Raw genomic sequence first — 27123 nt, 5'->3', positions numbered from 1 at the left:
CCAAGGATGAGGTAGGGATCAAACTCTGAACATCTTGCTTATGAAGCAAGTACTTTACTACTATACTACTATCGCTTTTTAACAATTTTTAATTTTACATTACAAAGTAACATAACTAACAAGTTAATTACTATATTTATTTTTTGTTTATAATTTATAAAATAACTAAAAACTTTTTTTTAACCCTATATTTTTTAAAATACAAAACCAGGCTGAGAAAAAAGATGATAGTAGGGTAGCTTTGTAACTTTGACACCTGCTATCATATACTTTACAAAAATTATGATATTTGTTTTTTTAGGCCAATCATTTATTAAAGTGTACCACGGGCCTGATAATGAATTTGTAATAAATAACTTGCAACCAGGACGCACTTACCAAGTAAAAGTTGCTTCTGAGAGTAGAGTTGGAATTGGAACTGTAATTCATTTAAAAAATTTTCTTTTTATTTATTTCTATTTGTTGATATACAATCTATTACATATTTAATTTAGATTTTTAAAATTTTAAAATACTATAAAGTTTAATATTAAAAAAAAACATGAAAAAACTTAATTATATTTATATGATCTTTTTTTATGTAGTTATAGAAAATATTATTAATTGTTTCCTTAATGATCCTGGTGCATGGTGAATTTTTTAATTTTTATTCTGATTTACACCCAACAAGGCTGCAAACAACCACTATTAAGTTTGGAGTTACTAGAAATCAAAGAAAAAAGTATTCTACACAGGGGAAAATAAGAGATTTCTAAAAGTAGAGAATTGAATCAGGAGTAAGAAAATTGGGAGCATGATAAAGAGAAGTAACCTTAGCAAATGCTAATTTAGTAATCGATTGAATATATAGTTTTTATTAGAGGTCAGTAGTAAACGTTAATCCAAGAAGATGTAAAGAAGAGGAATCAGTGAGAAGGTTGCCATTTATAAATATAGGAATGTTGACAGTATTGCAATAGTTTTTTGCAGTAAATAACTGAGTTTTGTTGGGGTTAAAGTTAACAAGCCACTGCAAGCCCTAATCTGTTATAGAAGTTCAGATTTAAGATCAGCTGCCTGTACTAAACAATTGAAAAGTGAAGGCTTTTTGTCAAGACAGGAGTATCAAAAACTTTCTCAGATACACCATATGAAGCTTATGGAGAAGATCAGCATGCCAAACTTAATCAAAACTTTATCAAGAGTGATAGCCCTAGCCTCACCGCTTTCATCCAATGTATGATATAATCTTTTAGCCACAATTAACAAGTCAGCTGTAAAGCAAAAATGTTGAAAACCGTATTGATCTGACAGTAAGTTATTTGACTCAAGACGGGATGTTAGAAATCTGTTGATCAAAAACTAAAAGATCTTGCTAATATCAGAAAAAAAGATTGATTGGAAAATAGTTTAATGGGTCACAATGTTCTCCAGAGTTTTAAAAAAAGTGGAACCACAGATGCCAGTTTCTAGCAAACAAGAAAACAAAATTCAGTCAAGTACTTATTAAATAGTTTGGAGAAAAAAAAGAGAGTTCTGGAGAACACTTTTAAAATGTTTATTAGTTCAGTGCATGGTCAGAACCACCTAAAGGAGAATAAACAGGAACTGAACAAAAGCTAGGGTCAGAGACAAGACATATATCAAGGAATGAAGGTATGTATTGGGCATGTCTGGAAAACGAGTCACAAAGTTAACTGAGTAAGAGATTAAGAAATTCAGAAGTTATGAGCTGCCAGCAGTGTTAGTAGTGCTAGAGCCAAGCCATTCAGTGTGATGAGCATTAACGTCACTTTAATAAATAATAACAATATTAGCAGAGGGCTAAAAAGAAAGGGCATGGTCGATTTGATCAGAAATTACATTTTTAAAATGCAGTCTTGAGAAGAAAGATAAAGAACAAAGAGAAAGGTGATAAATTGAAGAGGTGCTAAGTTGAAACACATAAAAGCAAGGTCAGAGGACTCAAGTCTGATTTTACAACAAACAGGTGTTATAATTAGTAAGTATTAGAGATGCACCAAAAATTCTGTTTCAGCTTTGTCTGAAGCCAGGGGTAAAGTTTACCAAATCATTGGCTTAGCAAATTATTTTTTTGGTAACTAAAATTACTAAAGCTTGGTTTCCAATAATTGTCTAAATAAACCTCAAAAAATGAATTCTTGTTGATCAAGGTTAAAAAAAAACATAATTATGAAAAATAAGGTTTTGTGAAATATAATGCAGTTGATATATTGAAAGATATATTGAAGCAGTTATGGTTTTTTATGTTAAATATTTTTGGTTACTATGAGCATGGTTTAAGTTTAAAGTGAACTTGACTCCTTCATAGATTCATAGCATTACGACTGTTCCTTATGACTCATTAATACTGATGTTGTGATTAAGTTTGATATTGTATAAAACATACTGGTGTTGAGAAAAATGATAAATTGTAAAAAGCACACTGATGTTATATTATTATAAATATATTATAAATATTATTATAAATATATTATAAATATTATTATAAATATATTGTAAATGCTGTCAATAGCAATCATAGTAATGTTGTGAAAACAATAATACTGATGTTGTCAATAACACTGATGTTGTCAATAACACTGATGTTGCCAATAACACTGATGTTGCCAATTACACTGATGTTGTCAATTACACTGATACTGATGTTGTCAATAACAATGATACTGATGTTATCAAAAAAGTTTATAAGTTTTATTGAAAATTGTTAACTAAAATTTTTTAAAAGGTTTATAAAGCCGGATAAATTTCTACAAAGTTTCTTTTAATAAAAGAATAAAAAAACTTAACATAAACTTTTGTTGTAAAACCTTTCCACTTTATTTTTATTTTTATTTATTATTTTTTCAATATTTTTTCTCTTATTATTATTATTATTTTTCAATATTTTTTTCCAATTTATTTTGCTACGCGCCAATATACAAATTGAAAACATTTATATAACAATATTTTATCATTTTTTAATAGTTTTCGCCAGTTGCTAATTTTACAACATTGGCAGTATGTCCTAAAAATGTTAATCCACCGCGATTGTCTTTGGCTCCTGAAATGAATGTCTTACATTTAGAATGGGGTGTGTCATCTTGTTTTGATAAAATCATTTTTATTAATTTTGATTTAATATATATATATATATATATATATATATATATATATATATATATATATATATATATATACATATATATATATATATATATATATATATATATATATATATATATATATATATATATATAAAATCTTATAAATTGTTGTATTCTTAAGTTTTTGATGTTTTACTATTTTCTATTTTTTCTGTTAGATCCTCCACTTGACATTGGTGGTTCAATAATTACATCATATAGTGTAAAGATGGTACATAAGGACGGAAGTAAAGTTTTGATTTTGCAGATTCTATTTTTTTTCATTTTTTACATTTTAAAGCTTTATTTTGTTATAATTATTGTTTCAATAGAGAGTGATATTGTTTATAATGGAGTGAAGCAAGGGTGTTCTGTGGGAGATTTGAAACCAGGAAAAGAATTTTTTTTTTCTGTACAAGCCACAAACTCTGCAGGGGTAAGAGTATTGTAATATTGGTTTAAAAAGTTTTTTATTTATACTTTGAGCAGGGCTCAAATTAATGCAATGAAATCTAATTGCAACAATTAAAATCCCTTTCCCTCTCCCACCACTTTGCAGTAAAGGGGGTTGCGTTAGTTTAAAAATGTGTCTTTTGTAAATTAGTTTGTAATTGCTATTTTCCAACATAATCTCATTTAAATCTCATAATATGCTTTTTTGGTGGGGTTTAAAATAATATCTCATAATATGCTTTTTTGGTGGGGTTTAAAATAATATCTCATAATATGCTTTTTTGGTGGAGTTTAAAATAGCATAAGTTACTGTTATAATTTCAGCTTAAGTTCCAATAATAATGTAATAGGCAAGTAACTTATTTAATACTATTACGATATTAATTTTTCGTAATTGTTTTTACTTAACATTATGCTTAAAAAATTTAAAGTAAAAATGCAAATATTATAACATTTAAACAGTTAACTGTTCAAGCTGATGATTTAAAAGTTAATAATAAAAACCTTTTACAATAACTTGTAAGAAATGCCAAAAAAATGATAAACTAGAAAAGAAAAAAAATATAACAAAAAGAAAAAAAAACAAATTGTCAAAATTTGTTTTAATTTTTAAGAAAAAACTAATCGCGCTGCAAAAAAGGTGCAAAAACAGCGCAATTAATATTTTTGATCACAATACGCTTAATTTGAGCCCTGCTGAGGTAAATTATTGTTTTTAATACTGAAGTTAATGTATAAAATAACATTAAAAAAACATTGATATTTTAGTCGAGTCAGTGGTCTTCAGTGGTAGGTTTCAAAACAGCACCTGGCCCACCTGAAGCTATACATCCTCCTAATATTTCATTTAAATCACCCACGCATATCTTTTTTGATTGGATGGTAATTTCCATTTGTATATAAAATTTGCTCTTTTTTTTTTAAGTAGATGTTAATTAAATTTATTTTTTTAGGAACCAACTTTACATGGAGCACCAATAACCATGTATTCTTTAGAAAAATTAGAAAATGAGTTGTTTCAAAAGGTAAGTTTAAAATTAGAGAAATTCTTTTCAAAGGTTATTATTAATTATTATAAAAATGTATATAATAGGTTATTTGTATTACTTAATGATGCTGTTTAATGATGCTGTTTCCAATCTCTAAAACAATGCTTTTAAATAAGATTTTAAAATTAGGCTCATGTTTTTTTATTGACAAAATACAAAATTTAGAAGAAACAATTTTTTTTTGTACAAACTGCTTTAGTTGCTGGTAGAAATTCAAAATGAAATACAATTTTAGCAACTTTTTTCCACTGAGCTTCATTTTCATGCGAGCAAGGTATTTCCAGATCTTTCCAGAAAAAATTAGTTGAAGTTTTTAGTCTATTTAACATTGGAAAAAATTTCATCTATCATAGTATAAAATGACATTTAAAAATAAGTTTCAGCTCTATTATTGTGTATAAATTATATTGTGTATAAATATTGTGTATAAATTGTCTTGTGTATAAATCAATCGGAACTCTGTCTCATCAGATTTTTAGATTTTTAGTGTACAAAACCTCAACAACAACAACAACAAAATTCAAAACCAAATTATAAAACATACTCGCACTATTCCATTGTACTATTTAAAAAAATTCTTTTGAGTATAATAGTATCTTTCTAATAATAGTATCTTTTTAAAAACACAAAAATCAATTGCAGTTCAATGTATAATAAAATAACTTTTTTTTGTCAAGAGGTAATAATTTTGGCAAGAGTTTTATAACTTTTAAGCAAAGTTATAGTAAACAGCAACATTTAAAACATTATGTGCGTGCTGTATTAGTTAATATATTTTAACTATTCAATATACCTTCACAAAAAAAAAAGTCAAGATCATTATTTATAATATATACAAAAACTAGTTTTTAAATAACGAGGTAAGTTTTAAACATATAATACTTTTATTTTGTACAAATATAGTGTCATCTAGTTTTCAAAATAATTTTGTCCACCATGTCTAATATCCGGCCCACTGTGCATTGTGGCAAAATTGGGTAATAAAATATTATCAGCGATAACAACTGATAATAATTAATATTTACCTTTAAGATTAAATAACTTAATAACTTTAAATGTGATAACTTATGACAATTAAAAAATAATTAAAAACAATTATCTGAGGTCATAATCAAATAGATAATTTTTTTTTCACACAAAAAAATGGTTTCAGAAGCATGGAGTTATATAAAGTATATAATACAATGTATCATGTATGATTTATTATTATTGATATTATAATTGATAATATCTATTATCAATGATAATATCTATTAGGCTGGCGCAGATGTATTTTTAATACATTGTTTCCAGTTTAGGATGTTGAATGCTGGATCTTCTTGACTCAATGCATGGGTTTGCTTGTGTCACTGTTTTTATGACTAGGCAACTCATTCTATTATCTCCTTATGAGGGTACAGCTCTAAAACTCAGTTTTATGGTTCTGAGGCCGGCTGGTAGTCAGGTTTCCCGAACTCTGTGGTAGCTCTCAGAGAGGCTGATTCCATCAACAGCTGAAAAATATCAAAGTATTAACAGTGCCATGTTGCGCATGGATGGTGTCCCTGTTTGTACTTTTGGTGTGCATTGCGGAGGCCACATTTGGAGCCCTTTGTTACGGCTTAGGGTTTATTAGTAGTAATGAGGCAATTGCTTGGGCTATTAAACGGTGTTCTGAGTACTATCTATGCTTTGAGTCAAGTTCTTCAATCTAATTTAAAAATGAATAAAGTACCAAAAACTATAAAACACAAAAAACCATCATCATCACCAAGTTCTCTAAACCTATCATTCACTAATATTTGTGGTCTTCGAAGTAACTTTTCTTCTGTTGAGTCTTATCTCTTGCAAAGTTCACCAGACCTACTTGCTCTTTGTGAGACTAATTTGAGTTCGGCTGTCTCATCTTGCGATCTTAGTGTTGATGGTTATCTTCCTCTGATTCGTAAAGACTCCAATAGTCACATGCTTGGCCTGGGCATTTACATTCGTAAGAATTCACCTGTTTGTCGTGAAACTAGGTTTGAATCCACAGACTATTCTTTCATGTGCTTTCGTTTAGCACCACTTCACTCTATTGCCTTTCTCTTTGTTCTATATCGATCTCCTTCATCTCAAGACTGTACTCTTTTTGATGTTATTTCTGATCATATTGACCAAGCCCTCTCTCTTTATCCATCAGCTAATATAGTTGTTGTCGCTGACTTTAATGCTCACCACTCTGAATGGCTTGGCTCTAGTGTCAGTGACTCTGCAGGCATTAAAGCCCACAACTTTTGCCTTTCTCAATCCCTAACTCAAATAGTCAACTTTCCAACTCGCTTTCCTGACAACCCTAATCATTTACCTTCTCTACTCGACTTATGTCTTGTTTCTGATCCTAGTCAGTGCTCAGTTTCTCCACATTCACCCTTAGGTGCTTCTGATCACAGTTTGATCTCTTTAAAACTAATATCTCATTCTTCTTCATCACCTGAATACCCCTACTATCGAACCTCTTACAACTACAGTAAAGCTGACTGGGATTCTTTCCGTGATTTTCTTTGTGATGGCCCTTGGATAGAAATCTTTCCTCTTCCTGTCAACAAATGTTCTTCTTACATAACTTTGTGGATTCAGGCTGGTATGGAATCTTTTGTTGCCTCTCAACGATTCCAGGTCAAGCCTCACTCTCCTTCATGGTTTTCCTCACACTGTGCTGCTGCGATTGTCAATCGAAACAGTGACTTCCATATCTATCAGCAAAACAATTCTCCAGATAACAGACGTCTGTTTGTTACTGCTAGAAATAATTGTAAAAAGGTTTTGTCTAACGCCTAAGCCCGCTATTCTCAGGTCATGAAATCTCGTATCTCATCTCAAAAATTAGGCTCTCGTGACTTCTGGAGAATCTTTAATAATATCAATAATAAGGGCAAATCTATAATTCCACCTCTCTTGTATGGTTCAGACTTTGTCACCTCACCTAAAGACAAAGCCGAACTGTTTGCTAATAACTTTTCATCAATATCATCTCTTGATTCCACTAATTGCGTTCTACCTGATATTGCCAACAAACAGGTTGATTCATTGCTTTTTTTTTTTTTTTTTTTTTTGTTGTTATTCACCTCCTCAAGGCCGAGAAGGCCACTACAGATGAGGAGGCTACTTAATAGTGGTTTATAACCCTCTCCCAACTCTATAACTCCGAAACACGAACCTTAACGAACAAGGCCGCTGCTTGACATTCGTATCACTTCAGCATCTGTATCTAAAGTGATTTCCTGTCTAGACTCTTCTACAGCTTGTGGCCCAGACAACATACCTGTTATTGTCTTGCAGAAGTGTTCTCCAGAGCTGTTGTCTATACTCTCAAAACTATTCAACAAGTGCTTATCAGAGTCTTGTTTTCCAGCCTGCTGGAAAGCCGCATCTGTTATCCCTATCTTCAAAAATTCTGGGGAGCGATCTGATTCGTCTAACTACCGTCCCATAAGTCTTCTTCCTATCATAAGCAAGGTTTTTGAATCTTTAATTAACAAACACTTAATTTCTCATCTTGAATCTAATAACTTACTTTCTGACCATCAATATGGATTTCGATCTTCTCGTTCTACAGCTGATTTGCTAACAGTAATAACTGACAGGTTTTATCGTGCATTAGATGAAGGTGGAGAGGTTAAGGCCATCGCTCTTGACATTTCAAAAGCGTTTGATAAAGTTTGGCATGCTGGTCTTCTTCATAAGCTTTCTTCTTATGGTGTATCCGGCAACATCTTTAAGATCATTGAATCCTTCCTTTCCAATCGTAGCATAAAAGTTGTCCTCGATGGACAACACTCTTCTTCTTATTCTGTAACTTCAGGGGTTCCTCAAGGTTCTATCCTTGGCCCTATACTCTTTTTAATTTACATTAACGATCTTCCAAATATTCTCACATCTAAGGTGGCATTGTTTGCTGATGATACTACTATTTATTCTTGTCGTGATAAGAAACCAACACCCTCTGATTGCCTGGAGGGGGCATTTGAGCTTGAAAAGGATCTCACTTCTGCTACAGCATGGGGCTCACAGTGGCTGGTGAACTTTAATTCAGATAAAACTCAATTTTTTTCAGCCAATCGTTATCGCAATAATTTAGATCTTCCTATATTTATGAACGGTGATGTACTCGATGAGTCACCTATTCTTCATCTTCTAGGATTAACTCTTACTTCCAATCTTTCTTGGAAACCATATATCAAATCGGTTGCAAAATTAGCATCTGCTAAGGTTGCATCTCTTTATCGAGCTCGCCACTTTCTTACTCTGGATTCTATTCTCTACCTCTATAAATCTCAAATCCGGCCTTGTATGGAATACTGTTGCCATATGGGCGGATCTTCTAATGATGCCCTTTCTCTAATGGGCACTGCTCTAAAGAGCTAGCGTCTCTTGTGCCATCTACTAAAATTCATTCTCGTGTTACTCGTCATTCAACTAAGTGTCATCCTTTTTCTGTGACTGTTCCTAAGTGCTCCAAAAACGCTTATTCGTCTAGTTTTTTTCCTCGAACATCAGCTCTTTGGAATTCGCTTCCTTCATCTTGCTTTCCAGATTCATATAATTTGCAATCTTTTAAATCGTCCGTCAATCGTTATCTTGCTCTACAATCTTCGTCTTTTCTCTTACAGTAACTTCCAACTTTAATTAGTGGCTGCTTGCAGCCTTGTTGGAAGCGAAGATGTTTAAAAAAAAAAAAAAAAAAAAAAATTTATATATATATGATATTATATATATGTAAAGTAAATGATAAGAAATACGAAAATTTCAAAAAATATCATAAATGAATTGCTTTTTCAGGAAGCGACACAAACAGCTTAATTGGACACTACAAAACATGCGAGAAAATAGGTTTAAAACCATCCAGTTCCAGATCCATTTTGACTAAGATGTTGTTAAACTATCTTCTTGCCAAGTTGACAGCTCTTGATGGATATTTGAATAGACCCTGAAACACTAAGTATGCTTTCTGAAAATTATGGATATTGTTTACCCAAGTCAGCGCCCACAATTTCAGAAAAAATTAAGATGTTTCACGCTGAAGCCAAAAATTTAATGATCGCTAAATTGGCTGCATTGAACACAAAAGAAGAAAAACTTGAAATAACAGGTGAACAATGGTGTAGCAATAGAGATACTACAATTTAAATGTTCACCATGACAGCATATAGTGCTTAGGAATGGTGAGATTAGCAGAACATGGACAGTGCCATCTTCATGTTCTGCTGAAATATATGAACATTTTTATAATGGAAAAATTAAAAGAGTTTTGTATAGATAGTGAAGATATTGCAGGTAAAACTACAGATGACTGTAGGTGGATGATAAAATTGGGTACCATCCTTAAGATTCCACATCAGATTTGTCAGAATCATTCAACTCTGAGTGCTTGTAATTTGACATACGTTAAAAATGATTGTCAGGAGATGCCAACAAAAAAGAAACTGAATCAGATATTGAAACAGAAACAGAAACTGAAGGAGAGGCTGAAGGAAAGTTGATTATCAACTATTCAGAGGAAGAGAATATATATGTTAGAAAATATCAAAAAAAGTCGAAGACAAGGAAAGAAACTTTGAATACTAAGTTTTTGAAATATTCATTGTTTGGATGTTCTAAAAAAAAACATACACGAAGTTTACAGATCTTCGCATGACAAAAGACTGCTATTCGAAAACCAGTGTTATTCAGATGATAAAAAGATTTTTGGATTGCTTAAAAGCTGTAAAATTTATAATAAAAAATTAATACTTAAGGAACTGCCTAAATGACATTCATTTAGATTTGTTGAAATTGCTGTCTGGTTTATTGGAAGTCATTGCTACTGCTCCAGTTTGCTTGAAAAAACAAAATATACAATTTTAGAGTGTTACATTGTCATGCAAACATTAGTTAGAAAATTGAAGATTGTAGAAACTGACATTAGTTCTAACTTTGCAGAGGCATTAATCTCCAGATACGAAAATCATAAAAAAATTATGTTGATATCATTGAATCGTTATTTTCACAATGCCAATTTTTTATTATTAAAAAAAAAACACATTTTTTTATGCTTTTATGATTACTTGATCAGTTATTTGTAACAAAAGAAAATAGAATCTCCAACCAAATTGTGCTAAAGGCAAACAAGAAGAACCATCACCATCAATCTTTTTCTGCCAAAATTTAAGAAGCTCTGAATCAAAATCAATCAGCAGATAAAATACCAAAAAAAGTCAAGATCTTTACCAATCAGTTAAAAGAATGTCAAGAAATTGGTGTGAAATCTGAAGCAATTTTGATATTTGAACAAAGACATCCAAAGCCATGCAAAGCCATGCAATTTCTTTGGAAGTAGAATAAGTTTTCACCTCATCTTTCATATTTGTCACAAAACTTCACTTTCTGATGAAACAATTGATATTTTAAAAGTACAATTTAACAAGATCTATAGAATAAAATATTTTTTTTGTTTTGTTTTATGTTTTATTTTTGTTATAGGTGCTCCAAGAAGTATTTACTGTTTTATTAGAGAGCATCGCGGAAGAGCATTTAACTGAAAGTTCACTCCACCTTCCTAACCATGCTGGTTAGAAAGCCATTTAGATCAAACCCATTTGTGAAAGAATTGTGATAAAAAAAAATATTTAAGTACTAAGAAATATTAAAATATGATTTTTTTTAATTTATAATGAATATTATAAATTGAAATATATAATACTAAAAAAGTAAATACAAGAACAGTGTTTGATTATCTCCAATTTCAAAACTCCAATTTTTTCTCGCCTCTGATTGAGTTTTTTCTCTATTTCTTTTGACTCCATTTTTTCACAATTTTGGATCCTTTGGTATAAGTATTGTGTATAAATTTTATTGTGTATAATTATAAATCTTATTAAACTAAATAAAATTATTATTTTTTAAATAAGAGCATTTACATAAAGTGTTCGTTTTTTTAATTTTTTTGTAAATTTTTTTAATGCAATTCTTTATTTGTTTTTTTGATATAGTTGAGTTGATAAAGGGAATAAGAAATAAAAAGTTTTCCGTAATTGTTTACTAATGAGCAAGTTTTGATGAAAAGAAACTGACAAAAAAATCAACTGGGAGTTTGGAAATGTCTAAAACAGAATAATTTTAGAAATTACTGGCGGAATTCCTATCAGAAGCATTTTCTTTTAGAAGACCTGGTGAAATTCCATATCATGCAACATTGCCACAACTTTTTAAGCGATTTAGCTGTTTTTTAACAACGAAATCACTTAAAAAGTTTTTTTTTTGAGTCATTTAAGAAGATTTTATAGTTTTGTTATGAACAGATAAATAACTTTTTATCCACTCTTAATTGGTCTTAATTGGTGTTTTTATTTTTAGTGTAACTAGAATAAAAACAATTGTAAGCGTTATGACATATGAAGTCTTGTATATAGAGTTCCAATAATGTATATTAAATTGATTTTTATACTAGAGATATTTTTTTTTATATACATAAGCCTTTATATACATATATATATTGATGGATGAAAGTACAAAACACATCTCAAACTTTTTACCTATTGACATTTTGGCCATAAATATTATTAAAATAAATAATTAATGACATTGTCAAAAAAGATTACAAATTTTCTGATCTTCTGAAATAATATATAATTATTTAATTAATTGAGGATTTCAAACTTTGAAAACAGTTTTCTTGAAACTATCAAATATGGACAAGTGTCTTTTGTAATTTATGGCTATATTACAAGTTGTTTCATTTTTCTTCAAAGGTGTTTCATGGAACAACTTCATTTTGTGATTTAAAACAAGGTGTTCAACCTGCCACTACTTATTATTTCCGACTGCAGGTTATTATTTTAGAAATTATTTTTCTCATGCAATTTATTTTCATTTAAAGTAATTATTTAAATTATTTATTTATTAAAATTCTTTTCAATATTTTTCTTAAATTGATTTACATGCTCAGTTTGTCATATTCATTTTTGAAAAACATGTTAGGCACATAGTGCAGCAGGCAACAGTCCATACAGTTCTATTTTTACTGTTAAAACGCCTCCAGCTCCACCTGGTCCCGTTCAGGATATCAAAATTGTAAGGAAACTTTTGTATTTTATGTATTTTATTACTGTTAGGCTTTTTTATTATTATTTGTTTATTGTTATTGGTTTGATACATTGTGTTTCAGATGTATAGCTACAACATTTTGTCTCGATATTTCAAAGTATTTGTAAATATTATGTTTTGACTCATTTTTTTTTTACAGCTTGAACAAACTTCAAATTCATGCTTTATCGAGTGGCAACATCCTCAAGATAATGGATCACAAATTATTGAGTATATTTTGGAGGCCGCAGGCACAACATCTATGTTATATACTATACCACGCTCAATTTGTATAGAAGATAATATGTCAGATATCCTTCCTGTTTCAGAAAAGGTTGTTTAAAAAATTTTTTTTACAAACAAAACTGTTATTTATTTTTTGATTTTCATTTAAATGAAAACTATGTAACAATTAAAAAACAATTTAAAAAAATTTTTATTACTTTTTTTTTATTATAATTGTTATTTTTAGGCTAACGAAGATAAACAAGAGAAATCGGACTCATCCGATGATGAATATAGCAGTAGTGATGAAGAAGAGGTTTTACATAACTCAATAAGTGGTTCAGAATCATCAGTAACACTTCAGCGGAATGATAACGTCATGGAATACAGACTGACTGGATTAGAACCAGACACACTTTACAAGTAAATTATTAAAAATTTTATTATTATTACTATTATTTTTATTTTAATCAAAATTTATTATTATTGTACAGTTATTGTAATCTTGTTATTATTATTGTCATGGTTATTATCGTTATTATCATTATCTTATCAAAGGAGCGCCGTTACATCAGCTTGGCAAAAACCGAAAAATTTCAAAAAACTAGTTTTTGATTTTTTGAAATTGTAAAACTGGATAACCATTAATAACTGAATATGCTATTTTCAACTGAAAACTATGCATGTGATCTCTTTACAAAAGTATAATGTATAAACTACGATATATGATAATTAAAGTAATATGAAAGTCAAAATAAAAATATTTTTGACTGCAAATTTAAATTGTTATTTACCAATCTCTAATTAAAATAATTAATCAACAATAATAAAAAATTAAACAACTAACTAAATGAAGCAACAAATGAAAATATCAAGACAAAAAAAATTGTCAAACTATTTCAAGTTAGTTGTACTTGTTTTTTTCTAGATTGTTTTGATTATTGTTTATATTAGAAAAAATATTAAATCGAGTAAAACTAAATTCAATTTTATAATAGTTAAAATTAAATGCAAAAATATCAAAGTGATTTTTAAAATATATTTTTATGATATTTGTGCTTTCCGCGATACTCATTAGCTCGTCAAAACATGAAATCTTTAAACTATTTTAACTACTTAGTAATGTATAAATAACGACTGGTTTTGTAGTTTTTTTTAGAGAAAAAAATGGTTTTTGGTTTTGATAAAACTAAAAAACCGGTTAACGAGTTGCAGTTTTCACTGGTTGCCAAGCTTGACATCAACTAAGGGTTTAGCATAGGCAGCAATCTTTTTTTATTATTATTCGTTTTTAACTTCTTTTTCTAAAAACATGGTATAAAGTTAGATAAGTTAGATTTAATTATTTTTTATTCTCTCTTCTTTTTATGTCTTCTATTGGAATGCTAACAATAACAGCAATGCAAATTAAATTTTTTGCAAGCAAATTCCTTTTTAGACCTTATATAACACATACTCTTCATTACATCAGAAATTTTCAAATGCAGCTATTGAAAAAATAAATGCTTTTTTTAAAATTATTTTGTTGTTTTGTTTGTTTTTAGTCATTATATAATTTATAGTTTTAAAATTTCTCTTTTTATAGCATAGTTAAACAAAATTAAATATTATCTCTTAAATAAATTGATTTTGATGAAAAATACATTTTTTTAAAATAATGACCGTTTTGAGATGCCTTTAAAAACAAAATCATTTATATAACTTAGTACTTACGTGATCAACTTAAGTATCACTTAAATAACATTGTAATTCATAATTACATAAGGACATAATTACTTAAGCTTCCGTGGGAGTAAATGAGTGCAAGAGCTCAGAAAAACTCTCCTAAAATGAACATGGCAAGCCATACGAGTTGCTCCTCTAAACAACTTTTTTGCAAGAGCTTTTGGTTTTTTGTGTGAGCTAACTGTTTATTTATAAAAAAAATTGCTTATAATATATAAGCATAAAGAGTGTCATTTATTGCGCTATGAAACCTTATGAAATATCTATTTTTGAAATAATTCTCTAGACAAGCGTTTCCTTTGGGTTTTCACATTAGTTATCCTTTTATTTTTTAACAAGTTTACTTATTTAATAGAAATTTTCATAAACAAAGTTATAAAAGTTCATACCGTCTTTAAAAAATATTTTATTTTTTGTTTTTGCTTCAAAATTATAACAGTTAAAGATTCCACAATAAATGTGTTTATATGAATAAAGTTTTTTAGCAAACCATTTATTTGTGCATTAAAGTATATACTTACTTAAATTTAACATATTTTTAATATTTCCAAAAATATGATTAACTTTTAAAAAAGATTAAAAAGTTCAGACATCAATTAGCTATTACAACAATTTAAAGTAGTTTAAAATAATAAGTGTTAAGATTCCACAGTAAATTTGACTTCTTCAATGCTGATTTGTTCATCACTATAACTTGGTTCTAAACTATCATACTCACTTCTCTCACTAAAGCTCTAACAGTTTTTAAAATTATAGGGTCAGCTGTTTAAAAGTAGATATGCAGCATTTTTCAGTAGGTTATTGACGACACGCAAGGTCAACAAGGTTTGCTCTATCACCATCTGTAAAATTTTTGTCATTAATTTTTATTGCTATAAAATAGCATTTAGAGTTTTGTGATTGGTTGATAGTCATTGATCTGACATCATCATTGTTAGTAGATTAAATGTGCATTCCACTGCTGAATTGGAGCCTGATAAACATACAATTAAACTTTTGCACCAGTGTGGATACTCCTTTCATGTTTTTAATGTAATCTTCCATATGTGGCAAGCTTCTTTACCTTAAAAGTTGACTTTCACAAAGTTCTTAAATTTTTTGAACTCTTTTAAGCAACTGTTAATAAAAAATCTACTTCTGTCTAAAGGTTCTTTGAAATGTATATATAATTCTTGAATTTATTTTGTTTTGTTTTCGATTTTCCAATAATTTGGATCAAAACACCTCATATTTGTATATATTTGATTACATGAATTAGTAAATTGTAACGTAAGTACGATATTCAGTTTTTTTTTTTGGTGATAGATGCAGTTAAAAACTCTTAATTCGTGTCTGTCATTTGGAACTTGACTTCAACCTGCCGGGTTGTTCAATTACAATTTTGATATAAGAGTTATCAATTCCAATATATATAAGTAACAACATACTAAATATAAAAATCGATGAGTTAAGTTTTTTAACAGTTCTGTAACTTTTACTTTAACTGCTGGTGTGCTCATTTGATCGAAATGTTATCGAAAACAGTTATCAAGGGTTTCCATAAGGCTAAAAGACGTTTGTATACTGTTCAACAATGACTCACAAACCAAGTACCTGAAATAAAAATATTTTACTACTGAAGTTGATATTTATTGTCATACTTAAAAAAAATCACAATTAACAACATATGTTACAAATAAAAGTATTTAAAATAATATGATTTTCTTTTATAGAAGTTGAAGTTAAAAACATCAAATTTAAAATAAGTTTAAAAAAAAATACTGCATATTTTTAATGTTTCCATACAAGGTTTTATAGTACATATAATTTTGGTAAGACTGTATTATTGAATGTTTTCAGTCTCAGATGCTGATTTTACCATATCTTTGATTTTGCCCAAATTTTTGAACAACTTGAAAACTGTGGAATAGGTTCATCAACCATTTTGTTGAATCACGAAATGCATCTTGTACAGCTAATTCAACTCTATGGTTTGAGCAATACGCTAATGGCTGTAATAATACATATATATATATATATATATATATATATATATATATATATATATATATATATATATATATATATATATATATATATATATATCAGGGATGCGGAGTCCCAAAAAGACTCCAGCTTTATATCTCTACTTTTTCCAATTCTGTTGTGTCCAGAAGTTCTAAACATGATTGCTGACTTATGATCTGCTATAAGAAAAAAGTTCATGATATTTAATAATTTGAAACTTATTGTTTTTAAGCCCGGAGTCCTGTAGTCCCAGAGTCCTTGCCGCCATTATACCTAAGGGCTCCGGGTTCAAAAAACGATTGTTCCTCTAACCTAAAAGTCTTAATTTTTTTCCTATTAGGAGTCCATAAACTTATTTATATTATTAGAACTCCTTGATACCAAAAACTAAAATAATCTTTTTGTGAATTTCAAATCCGGAGTCCTTTTTGGGACTCCGCATCCCTAATATATAGATATACATATATGTGAAAATATATATATATATATATATATATATATATATATATATATATATATATATATATATATATATATATATATATATATATATATACATATATATATATTTAATTTTTACAATTTACTTCTGTCCTGATTAAAACCATTTCTTTCTCATTTTTGGTCTTTCTAGCCTGAGATCTATTGCTTAACATTAGAAAAAACATTGTTTTTTTTTTAAATACTAGCAACATTCTCCATTTACAACATCAGCAGTTATATGTATTATCTCTCGCTGAGCTTTGCTACTATCATCACCGTAAAGAAATAAACATATTTCATTAAGTCATGTTAAACTTTACAATATACATTTCCATCGTCATTTTAAGCAGTAAATATTTTAAATAGATAAAAAGGTTTATAGTTAATTTTCGATTTGTTTCTAGCATTAGATCATTTTATTAATATTACCTTTAATAATCTTCACATTTATTAACCTTCTAAGGGCATTGACAGCAAATGTGAAGGCAATAAAGGGGAGGTTTGGTTTTAATGCAAGCTTGTATGCAATCTCTGTTAATTTTTTACAAAAGTCCTTTTTATTATTGTGCATAACCAAAGTTAAAAACTATTGATAAAAAAGGATAATATTATGCACAAATTTTTGTGCATAATATTAACCTTTTTCTTCTTGAATACAGCCATTTTCAAGCTGCAGCGCAAGGTTATGGAAGTTTACTTCTTAAAAATCCCTTCAACCTAAAAAAATTATTAATATATATTTACATAAATCATAAAAAAAATTTTGAATTTTAGAAATTTTTAATATATTCTTTAATAAAGATACATACATTGCTTAATTTCACATTTGCTTTTCCATCTATATAAATTATATACCCCAACGCTGATATTCTTGCTTGACGGGTAAGTAGCTCCTTTTTACATTGACAACAAATTCTACATCATATTTTTACAACAAATGTTGTTTTATTTTCTACTCTTGTTTTTTTGCCACAAACATCATCTTTCTCCTAACTCAAAAATGTTGCTCAAGTAACTCTAGAACTCTATAGGTTGTCATTGCTATTTCAACTCAATAACTGGAATAGCGTAAAAGCAAACACATTATTCATACAAAGTAAATTTGAAATATGTGATCTTTGATTTTTTTATAATGAGTTGTATATTTGGCAAAATTTCAAATAGACATTCATTTGAAGTGAGATGCGTATAGTTCATGCAGAACGGTATCAACTATACACATATTATGTAATGTTTACATAATTTTAGCTTTGTATGGTTAAATAAAAAGTTTTTTATGGTAATAAAAAAAACGACTTGTTTTTTATTTATTTTTTATTTTTTTCAAATTGAGACAAGTTTATATAATTCATTACATGTAATATACAAAATAATTTATTTCATGATAAAAAATTATTATGTAATAATTTAATGTATAATATTTTTAATATCATATAATGACTTTGAGCGTGAATAAAATGACTTTGAGCAAAATAAAAAAAGCATGTATTTTGAAAAATGTTTCATATTTAAAACTGAATTTTACACAATAGCTTTAATATAAAGACAAAGCATTGACTAAGAAAAAGAATTATGACAAAATATTATCATTTAATTTTTTCATCAAGGCATTTTTATGACAAAATGATTTTTTATTTACAAAACCAATTTGTAAGTCCAAAAATATTTGCATTTTAATTGACGTTTTATTTTGTTATTGTTATTTTTTTATTTTTTATTTTTTGAAATAACTGTGCCTTCAAAAAAATGCTTTGCAGTTTATTAAGCAATTATTGGTTTATTTTAAAACTGTTTGCACTTTTTAACTAAGATGCAGTTGTATGAAAATGAAAAATGTTTTTTTTTAATAAACAACTTAGACAAGTTGTTAGCCATTTGTATAGTGAAAATATAATCTTATACACTACAAAACAAATCAATGACTGCTATGCAAAAAAAAAAAAAAAACATAGCATTTTGTATGCAAGCTACCATTACTAAATATATAATACATATTTTTAATACATTTTTATAAAATATTTTTATAAAATATATAATACTATATTTTAAATACATATTTATAAAATATTTGACGCTACTGTTAGCGTAAAAACAAAAGTTGCAAAAGTAAAAAAAATTAAATACATTACTTAATTTTAACAATAACAAGTCAAAAGTTATCTGTGTTAATATAATTTGTAAAATAGCTTGCGCAATCGCAAAGAGAAATTAGTTACTTAAATAAGAAAACTAAAAAAAAAAGATTTTTTTAATTTTCTAGTTTAAGTAAAGTTATTTTAAAATATGTTTAATGTATGTTTGTGCTCCAAAAAATGAGTTTTTGCATATTAAAGTTATATTAACTTTAATATGCAAAGTTTTTCTTTAATTTTCTGTATAATAGCAGAATAAGTATTATTATATTTTCTGTATAATAGCATATTTTATTATTATATTTTCTGTATAATAGCAGTATAAAAATTATTAACAAAAGTTTTAAATAATTTAAATTATAAAATAAATCAAATCAAGTTTTTAAAATTGTTAACAAGAGTTTAATAATCAATATATGATATAATTTTTGTGGTCTATTGTTCTTTCTTTTAGTTTATAGTTTTTTTGCAATATTGTTTTTAAAAGTTTTTTATAATACTGAAGGTGTTAATTAGTAAATCTGAATAGGAATATTATTTCATGTCAATAGTAACACAAATTGAAATAGTATTTCATATTTTCTATGCTTTAGTGAGAAATTCAATTATTGTTCCAGTTAAAGCTTTTGCTAAATTGAATAACTTTTTTGACTTTTTTACTAATTGAGACATCGAAACAAAAAGACATCAAGAAAAAAATAGAATTAATTAATGTTAGAAATAATTTTATCATGTTTTTTTTTTATCTGACTTTTGATATTTATAATGCTTTTACATATTTTTTTTGTGAAACTTTTGAATGATAAACATTTTTGTAATCTAATTGTTAAAAAATTTGAAAATCTGTTTTTGTTAAAAATAAATTTAATATTTACATGTTTTCATTTTTCACTCTTGTAGATTGCGTATTCAAGCCGTAAGTGAAGTAGGCATTGGTGCATTTAGTCAATATGTACAGTTCTATACAAAAGAGTTACCGCCACTGGCTCCTACACTCAGTGCTTCATCTATTTCTTATCATAGTATTAAATTAAAGTGGGGACATCAGTCATCAAAGAAGTCTATGTCAATCTTAAATCACACATTACAAATGCAAAATAAATCTGGAAGGTATTAATTTTCATTTACTTGTATATAACTTTAAACAATAAATAATATTAGATAAAATAAGATGTAGTTACTAACAATGTAATGAAATTTAAAAAAAATTTTTACAATTTAAAAAATTAAACAAATAAAAAATTAAAGTTAAAAAAATGTTAAAGATTTACTGAAACAAAAAATAAATAAAATCAGTAGTTTGACATTTAAAAGAATAATTTAAGTATATATAATTCAGTTGCATTTTATTATATATAATTATATTGTATTATCATTACATATAATTATATTATATATAATTATATTGTATTATATTTGTTTACATTTTTAACAACTTTGCTATATTTAGTCTTTTTTTTTAATTTTATATAAATGAAGCAAAATTTATAATAAATAAGTATTTTAACACTACATATATAAATAGTATTTCAACACTACATATCATTTACATAACAAATAAAAATTGTACATTCTATAATAAAAATTATTTAACCTTAATTATTTTCATAACATCAATCGAATATTAAAAAGATATATTTGTTTCCTATTATTGATAGAACTTTGCTGACCTAGTGAGTGAGACCTTTTTGTAATAAAGCTGTTGTAATATGCCTATAAATATAAAGTTCATGATTCAACATAAATAGTTATAAAATAGTTGAATATTTTTCAATTTATTTGTTGATCTTTAATTTTCTGTATCATTTTATACTAAATTTGTTTGTTATTTTAGTTTTAATACTGTATACTCTGGCATGGACACATCATTTACTTTAAGTAAATTAAAAGAACTGACACCTTATTGTTTTCGCATACAATCATCTAATGAAGCTGGAGAAGGCCAATTTTCAATGCCAAAAGTATTTTATACTAAAGCTCAACCTCCATCTCATGTGAAAGGTACGATGGTTAAGACTAATTTAGTAAGTGTAATAATCATTCAAAAGCATTTCTAGTCTGATTTACAGTCAGCTTTTAAATTGAACAGAATTCATATAATTATCAAATTAATAAATCAAAATTAAAGTTTTTTCAAAGTTTTTGCTATTGATTTTATCATATTTGAATTCATAAAATAGAGTTTCATGTACATGTCAAATTGGTTGAAAAGAGAGCACTTTTTGAAAGCAGCAGTTTTGCTCTTAGTCTTCATGAGCAATTCATATTATGATTGATTTACACGAAACATGCAAAATACATTTACTGATAAACATTTTTAATAGATCACACAAGTTTTTAAATGCTAGCAACTCAAAATAACTAATATAACATGGTAATATATACTAATATAACCCCAGTACTAAAATAACAAAAAAGCATAATATTGACTATTTTTTTGAAAATTTTTTATTATTTTAAGTATGCCATACCATTATTTATATATTTTTTGGACATGTTGAATGTTTAGCATCCAATTATGATGTTTTTTAGAAATGACCATTAAAATACTTTTGAAGAGCTTTAGTTTCTTTTGAATGCTTCTTTTCATAAGATTTTTATCTTGTACTTTGTATTCTTTAGTTTTTCTGTTATGTATTGTATTCTTTAGTTTTTCTGTTATGTTATCAAACTTAGAAAATTTTGTACTAACTTACAACATATCAAAGTTTGTTGTGTTGCGTTTGTTACTGTACTAACTTCATACAACATATCAAAGTTTGTTGTGTTGCGTTTGTTACTGTACTAACTTCATACAACATATCAAAGTTTGTTGTGTTGCATTTGTTACTGTACTAACTTCATACAACATATCAAAGTTTGTTGTGTTGCGTACTAACTTACAACATATCAAAGAAAAAAAATATTTTAATGATAGTTATTAAAAGTTTTTAATTAGTAATATAATTTTAATTGTTATTGTTGTTAATCATGAGATAGTTGTTAATTGTTATTTAAGTTATTATAACCACTGCTACTGATTTTATTTAAGTTTGCATTTTATACAGTAATAGTTTAGAAAAATCTTTAATAGTATCATTAACAAGGGCAAATCTGTTATTTCACCTCTTTTGTATGGTTCAGATTTTGTCACCTCACCTAAAGACAAAGTTGAATTGTTTGCTAAGAGCTTTTCATCAATATTATCTCTTGATTCCACTAATCATGTTCTACCTGATATAGTTGACAAACAGGTTGATCCATTGCTTGACATTTGTATCACTCCAGCTTCTGTATCTGTTTAACAAGGGCTTATCAGAGTCTTGTTTTCCAGCCTGCTGGAAAGTAGCGTCTGTTATCCCTATTTTCAAAAATTCTGGAGAGCGATTTGACTCATCTAACTATCATTTGACCTATCATAACCAAGATTTTTGAGTAACTTACTTTCTGATCATCAATATGGATTTCGATCTTCTCGTTCTACTGCTGATTTGTTAACAGTAATAACCAATAGGTTTTATCGTGCATTAGATAGATGTGGAGAGGTTAAGGTTATTGCTTTCGACATTTCTAAAGCCTTTGATTAAGTTTGGCATGCTGGTCTTCTCCATTAATGGTTTATCAGGTAACATCTTTAAGATTATTTAATCCTTCCTTATCAATCGTAATATAAAAGTTGTCCTTGATGGACAGCACTCTTTTTCATATCCGGTAACTGTTTTGATAAGAAGCTAACACTCTCTGTTTGCTTGGAGGGGACATTTGAGATTGAAAAGGATCTCACTTCTGCTACACCATGAGACTCTCAGTTGCTGGTAAATTTTAACTCAGATAAAACTTTTTTTTCAGCTAATGGTTATCACAATAATCTAGATCTTCCTATATTCATGAACGGTAATGTACTAGATGAGTCATCTACCTGTCATCTTCTAGGATTTTCTATTCTATTTTTTATGTCTTCTATGATTAACTTTCGGTCTTTCTTGAAAACTATACATCAAATCAATTGCAAACTTAGCATCTGCTAAGTTTGCATCCTTTATTGTACTTGCCACTTTCTTACTCAGGATTCTATTCTTTATCTCTATAAGTCTCAAATCCATCTTTGTATGGAACACTGTTGCCATATCTAGAGTGAATCATCGAGTGATGCACTTTCTCTATTAGGCAAGGTGCAAAAATACATTGTAAACATAGTTGGGCCTGCTCTTGCAGCCAACCTCCAATCATTATCACATCTGCAATGTTGCTTCTCTTTCTCTTTTCTATAAATACTACAATTAACACTGCTTTAAAGACCTAGCATCTCTTTTGTCATCAGCCAAATTCATTCTCATGTTACTTGTCTTTCAATTAAGTCTCATCCTATTACTTTGACTGTGCCTAAGTGCTCCAAAAATTTTTATTTGCTTAGTTTTTTTTCTTGAACATCAGTTCTTTGGAATTCGTCTCGTTCATCTTGCTTTCCTGATTCATATAATTTGCTTTCAAGTTGTGTTTTAATCATTATCTTGCTTTATAAACTTAATCTTTTCTTTTCTAGTAACTTCCAACTCTAATAGTGGTTGCTTTTAACCTTGTTGGAAGTGAAAATGTTGAAAAAAAATGGAAAATATATATAATATGAAATTATAATTCATTTTATTTTGGTTTACTTTTATGTAATTTATTCAACATAAAAATGTTTAATTTTCATACCTAATCATATTTAAAAGTGTTGATTTTTTTATTTATTTGTGTTAGTCAAACATTAAAATTGTTCTTTAATTATTTAACATTATTTTTTGAAAAATGTTTATATATATTATTTTTAACTGGATTTATTTATATATTTTTAATCTATATATTATATTTATATATTATTAATCTATATATTATATTTATATTTATATTATATTTGTATTATATCAGGTTTTTGAAACCAATTTAAAAAAGAAGACTTTTATAAATAAATTAATTGATGTGTGTCACTAATTTTAAAAAATGATCTTGACATAATAATAAAAAAATACAGTCACAAATAATGATGAAAATAAAAAATTATATTTTTGTTGTTTTTTGTAATTGTGGCAAGATTGTCATGAATATGGAAAAAAAAAATGAACTTAAAAATTAAAAAGTTTTATTTAATTTGTTAAAGGTTTCTTTTTAATTTGTAAAAATTTATATATCTTTTTGTTATTTTTGTTTATTTATTTATTTTCAGTGTTTTTATTATTTGGTTTCATCCATATTAAAATTATCTGATCTTTTTTTTTTTTTTAATAAAGCATGAGATTGGAAAAAATTAGAAATGGGAACCACATTCAAGATAAATACCTTACACATTATAAAAAAAAAACAATGATATTTTAAAGTACCCAAATTGTTCTGACAAACAAAATTCCACTTCCTAAATACGAGCACGAAAACTTTACACACACATTTTATACTTCAGTTGTTTGTAGCAGTGTAAGCAGCAATTATAAATACAAACTTGTGGATAAAAATGGCAAAAAATTGCTCTAATGGCAAGCAATTTTTAGTTGTGGAAAAAAGAGTAGAGTTTTTTGTCATCTACTTTGACATCAAAAATTTATATTCAAGAGTGCCTTCAAAAACGACTTTTGCCACTCTTCGATCGCACGCTAGACCTTGTTTGTTTTGGCCTGACTTAGCTTTGTGTTACTAGGCTAAAAAAACTTTGGGGTGGTATAAATTGAGAAAAGTTAATTTTGTACCAAAAAGCTCATATTGTCCACAATTCTGGCCCTTCGAAAAATATTGGGGTATTGCCAAAGGATATTTTGCGTAAAACAGGCAAAACTATTACGTGGTGGTATAAATTTTGAGTGGTATGAGGCTAAAAAAAACTCTAGAGTGGTATAAATTGAGAAAGGTTAATTTTGCATCAAAAAAGCTCATATTGCCTACGATTCTGGCCTATCGAAAAATATTGGGGTATTGCCAAAGGACATTGCGTAAAACAGACAAGAATTGTTGAATGATCAACCATAAGCAAGAAAATGAGAATAATAGTTGAAATGTGTCAAGTGCATAAAATTAATGGATACCATCGCCAGTAATGTCCAATTTTTTTTTAGAAATGAAGAAAAATTTTGAAACTAAAAGTATTTTTATACTCTTTAATTTTTTATAAAGAAAAATTTAAAATAACTGTTTTTTATATATAAAAAACAGTTATTTTAAATATTTTTGAAAAGATTTTTTTTTAATTTTTTTCCTTTCTCTTTTTTTTCGATCTCATGCTTTAATTTTTTTTTATTAATTTATTCTTAAAATTATTTATCGGTTCTTATTTATTTTTTCAAATTTTCCGTTTGTTAAGAATTGAAATGTCAGCATGTTGATATCTCATCGGTTAAATTGGTTTGGACACCAGTTGAAAGCATTCGTCCAGACGATATCATTAAATACACTCTTCAAATGCAAAATGTTGAGTTAGGAAAAGACTTCAATCAGGTTTTTTTTGATAATAAAATAATATTGATATTATAATTATTAATACTATTGATTGTATCAATAAAATAGTATTAATGAAATACTATTAGGAAAAACTTGTTATGCTAAATAAATGACCTGTTTTAGGTATACAACGGAATTGAAACAGAATTTACTGTGTGCGAACTTGAACCAGATAAAGCATATCAGTTTCGTATTTATGTTACTCGAACATTATCTGCTGTGGATCGAAATATTTTAGCTAACGTACCAGAGGACATCAAAAGTATTCACTCTCCAATAATCCGTGTTCATACTTTACGTCAAGCAATCTCAAAAGAATGTGAACATGATTTGAAAAAAATAGAACCAGCTCAGTCGATTGGTTTAACAGACACTCACATCGCTCTGATATTTTTAGTTAGTTTTTTAGCGATATGCGTCGTTTTTATTGTTTTGATGTATATTGCTACAAATTAATTGAAACGGGTAACACGCTTTAGGGTTAAAATTGCCTGTAGAAGTTTCTGTTAATGATTTTGTTTAACAGGGTTCAATATGAAAAATATAGGTTTTATATACACATGTAAATACACTTACATGGTAAATAAGGGGATTCCTTTTCCCTTTTCAATTAGATTATTTAATATTGAACCAAAAAGGTTAATTATGTTAATTAAACCTCTTGAATGCAAACTATAGATATATATGCATATATATATATATATATATATATATATATATATATATATATATATATATATATATATATATATATATATATATATATATATGTATATATATATATGTATATATATATATGTATATATATATATATATATATATATATATATATATATATATATATATATATATATATATATATATATATATATATATATATATATATATAATATATATATATATATATATATATATATATATATATATATATATATAGTGATAATAATTAGAGGATTATGTATTGATATATATTATGTTTAATATTAATGTTTATCGTTATTATCGTTTAAAATAATGTTTTTTTAGAAGGGTGCATAAAAAGGGCTTATATATTGGGGTGTTTTTAAAATCATGACATAAAGGAAGTATAAAATCATATTAAAAATTAAAAACAACTTCTTTTTTTAGTATATAAAATTATTCAAAATGAAATTATAATATTTATATTAATTGTATTATAAAATATATGTATTATAATGCGGAAACCTATGTATAGTCAACAGGTTTAACTTTCTTTCTAAATGAATATTCTATTTGATACTTTCGAATGTCAACTTACAAGGGAGGACTGAATTTTTTTTGTTTTGTTTTTATGTCTAATTCTGAAAGTAAGTCAACAAAAACATTAAAAGTTAGATGAAAAAATGAACTTTTAATCTAATTTAAAATAACCGTAGT

At 27.2% G+C, this 27123-nt stretch overlaps 1 protein-coding gene across 1 annotated transcript in view; it reads left to right on the top strand.

The window, feature by feature from the left end:
• Positions 1-26258, top strand: part of LOC100205987 (fibronectin type III domain-containing protein 3B) — a 69226-nt gene extending 42968 nt beyond the window's left edge. The window contains exons 13-26 of the mRNA XM_065788949.1: positions 302-420; positions 2968-3073; positions 3305-3373; positions 3458-3561; positions 4347-4460; positions 4532-4603; positions 12376-12453; positions 12605-12697; positions 12870-13043; positions 13182-13357; positions 20182-20391; positions 21116-21282; positions 25589-25722; positions 25849-26258. Of these exons, the coding sequence (XP_065645021.1) occupies positions 302-420; positions 2968-3073; positions 3305-3373; positions 3458-3561; positions 4347-4460; positions 4532-4603; positions 12376-12453; positions 12605-12697; positions 12870-13043; positions 13182-13357; positions 20182-20391; positions 21116-21282; positions 25589-25722; positions 25849-26181 (1949 nt within the window). The 3' untranslated portion in view covers positions 26182-26258. The remainder of the gene's footprint in view (positions 1-301; positions 421-2967; positions 3074-3304; positions 3374-3457; positions 3562-4346; positions 4461-4531; positions 4604-12375; positions 12454-12604; positions 12698-12869; positions 13044-13181; positions 13358-20181; positions 20392-21115; positions 21283-25588; positions 25723-25848) is intronic.
• Positions 26259-27123: the final 865 nt, after the last annotated feature.

The sequence above is a fragment of the Hydra vulgaris genome, chromosome 01 (genome assembly GCF_038396675.1).
Source record: "Hydra vulgaris chromosome 01, alternate assembly HydraT2T_AEP".
NCBI lineage: Eukaryota > Metazoa > Cnidaria > Hydrozoa > Anthoathecata > Hydridae > Hydra > Hydra vulgaris.
This window is presented reverse-complemented; position numbering and strand designations above follow the sequence as displayed.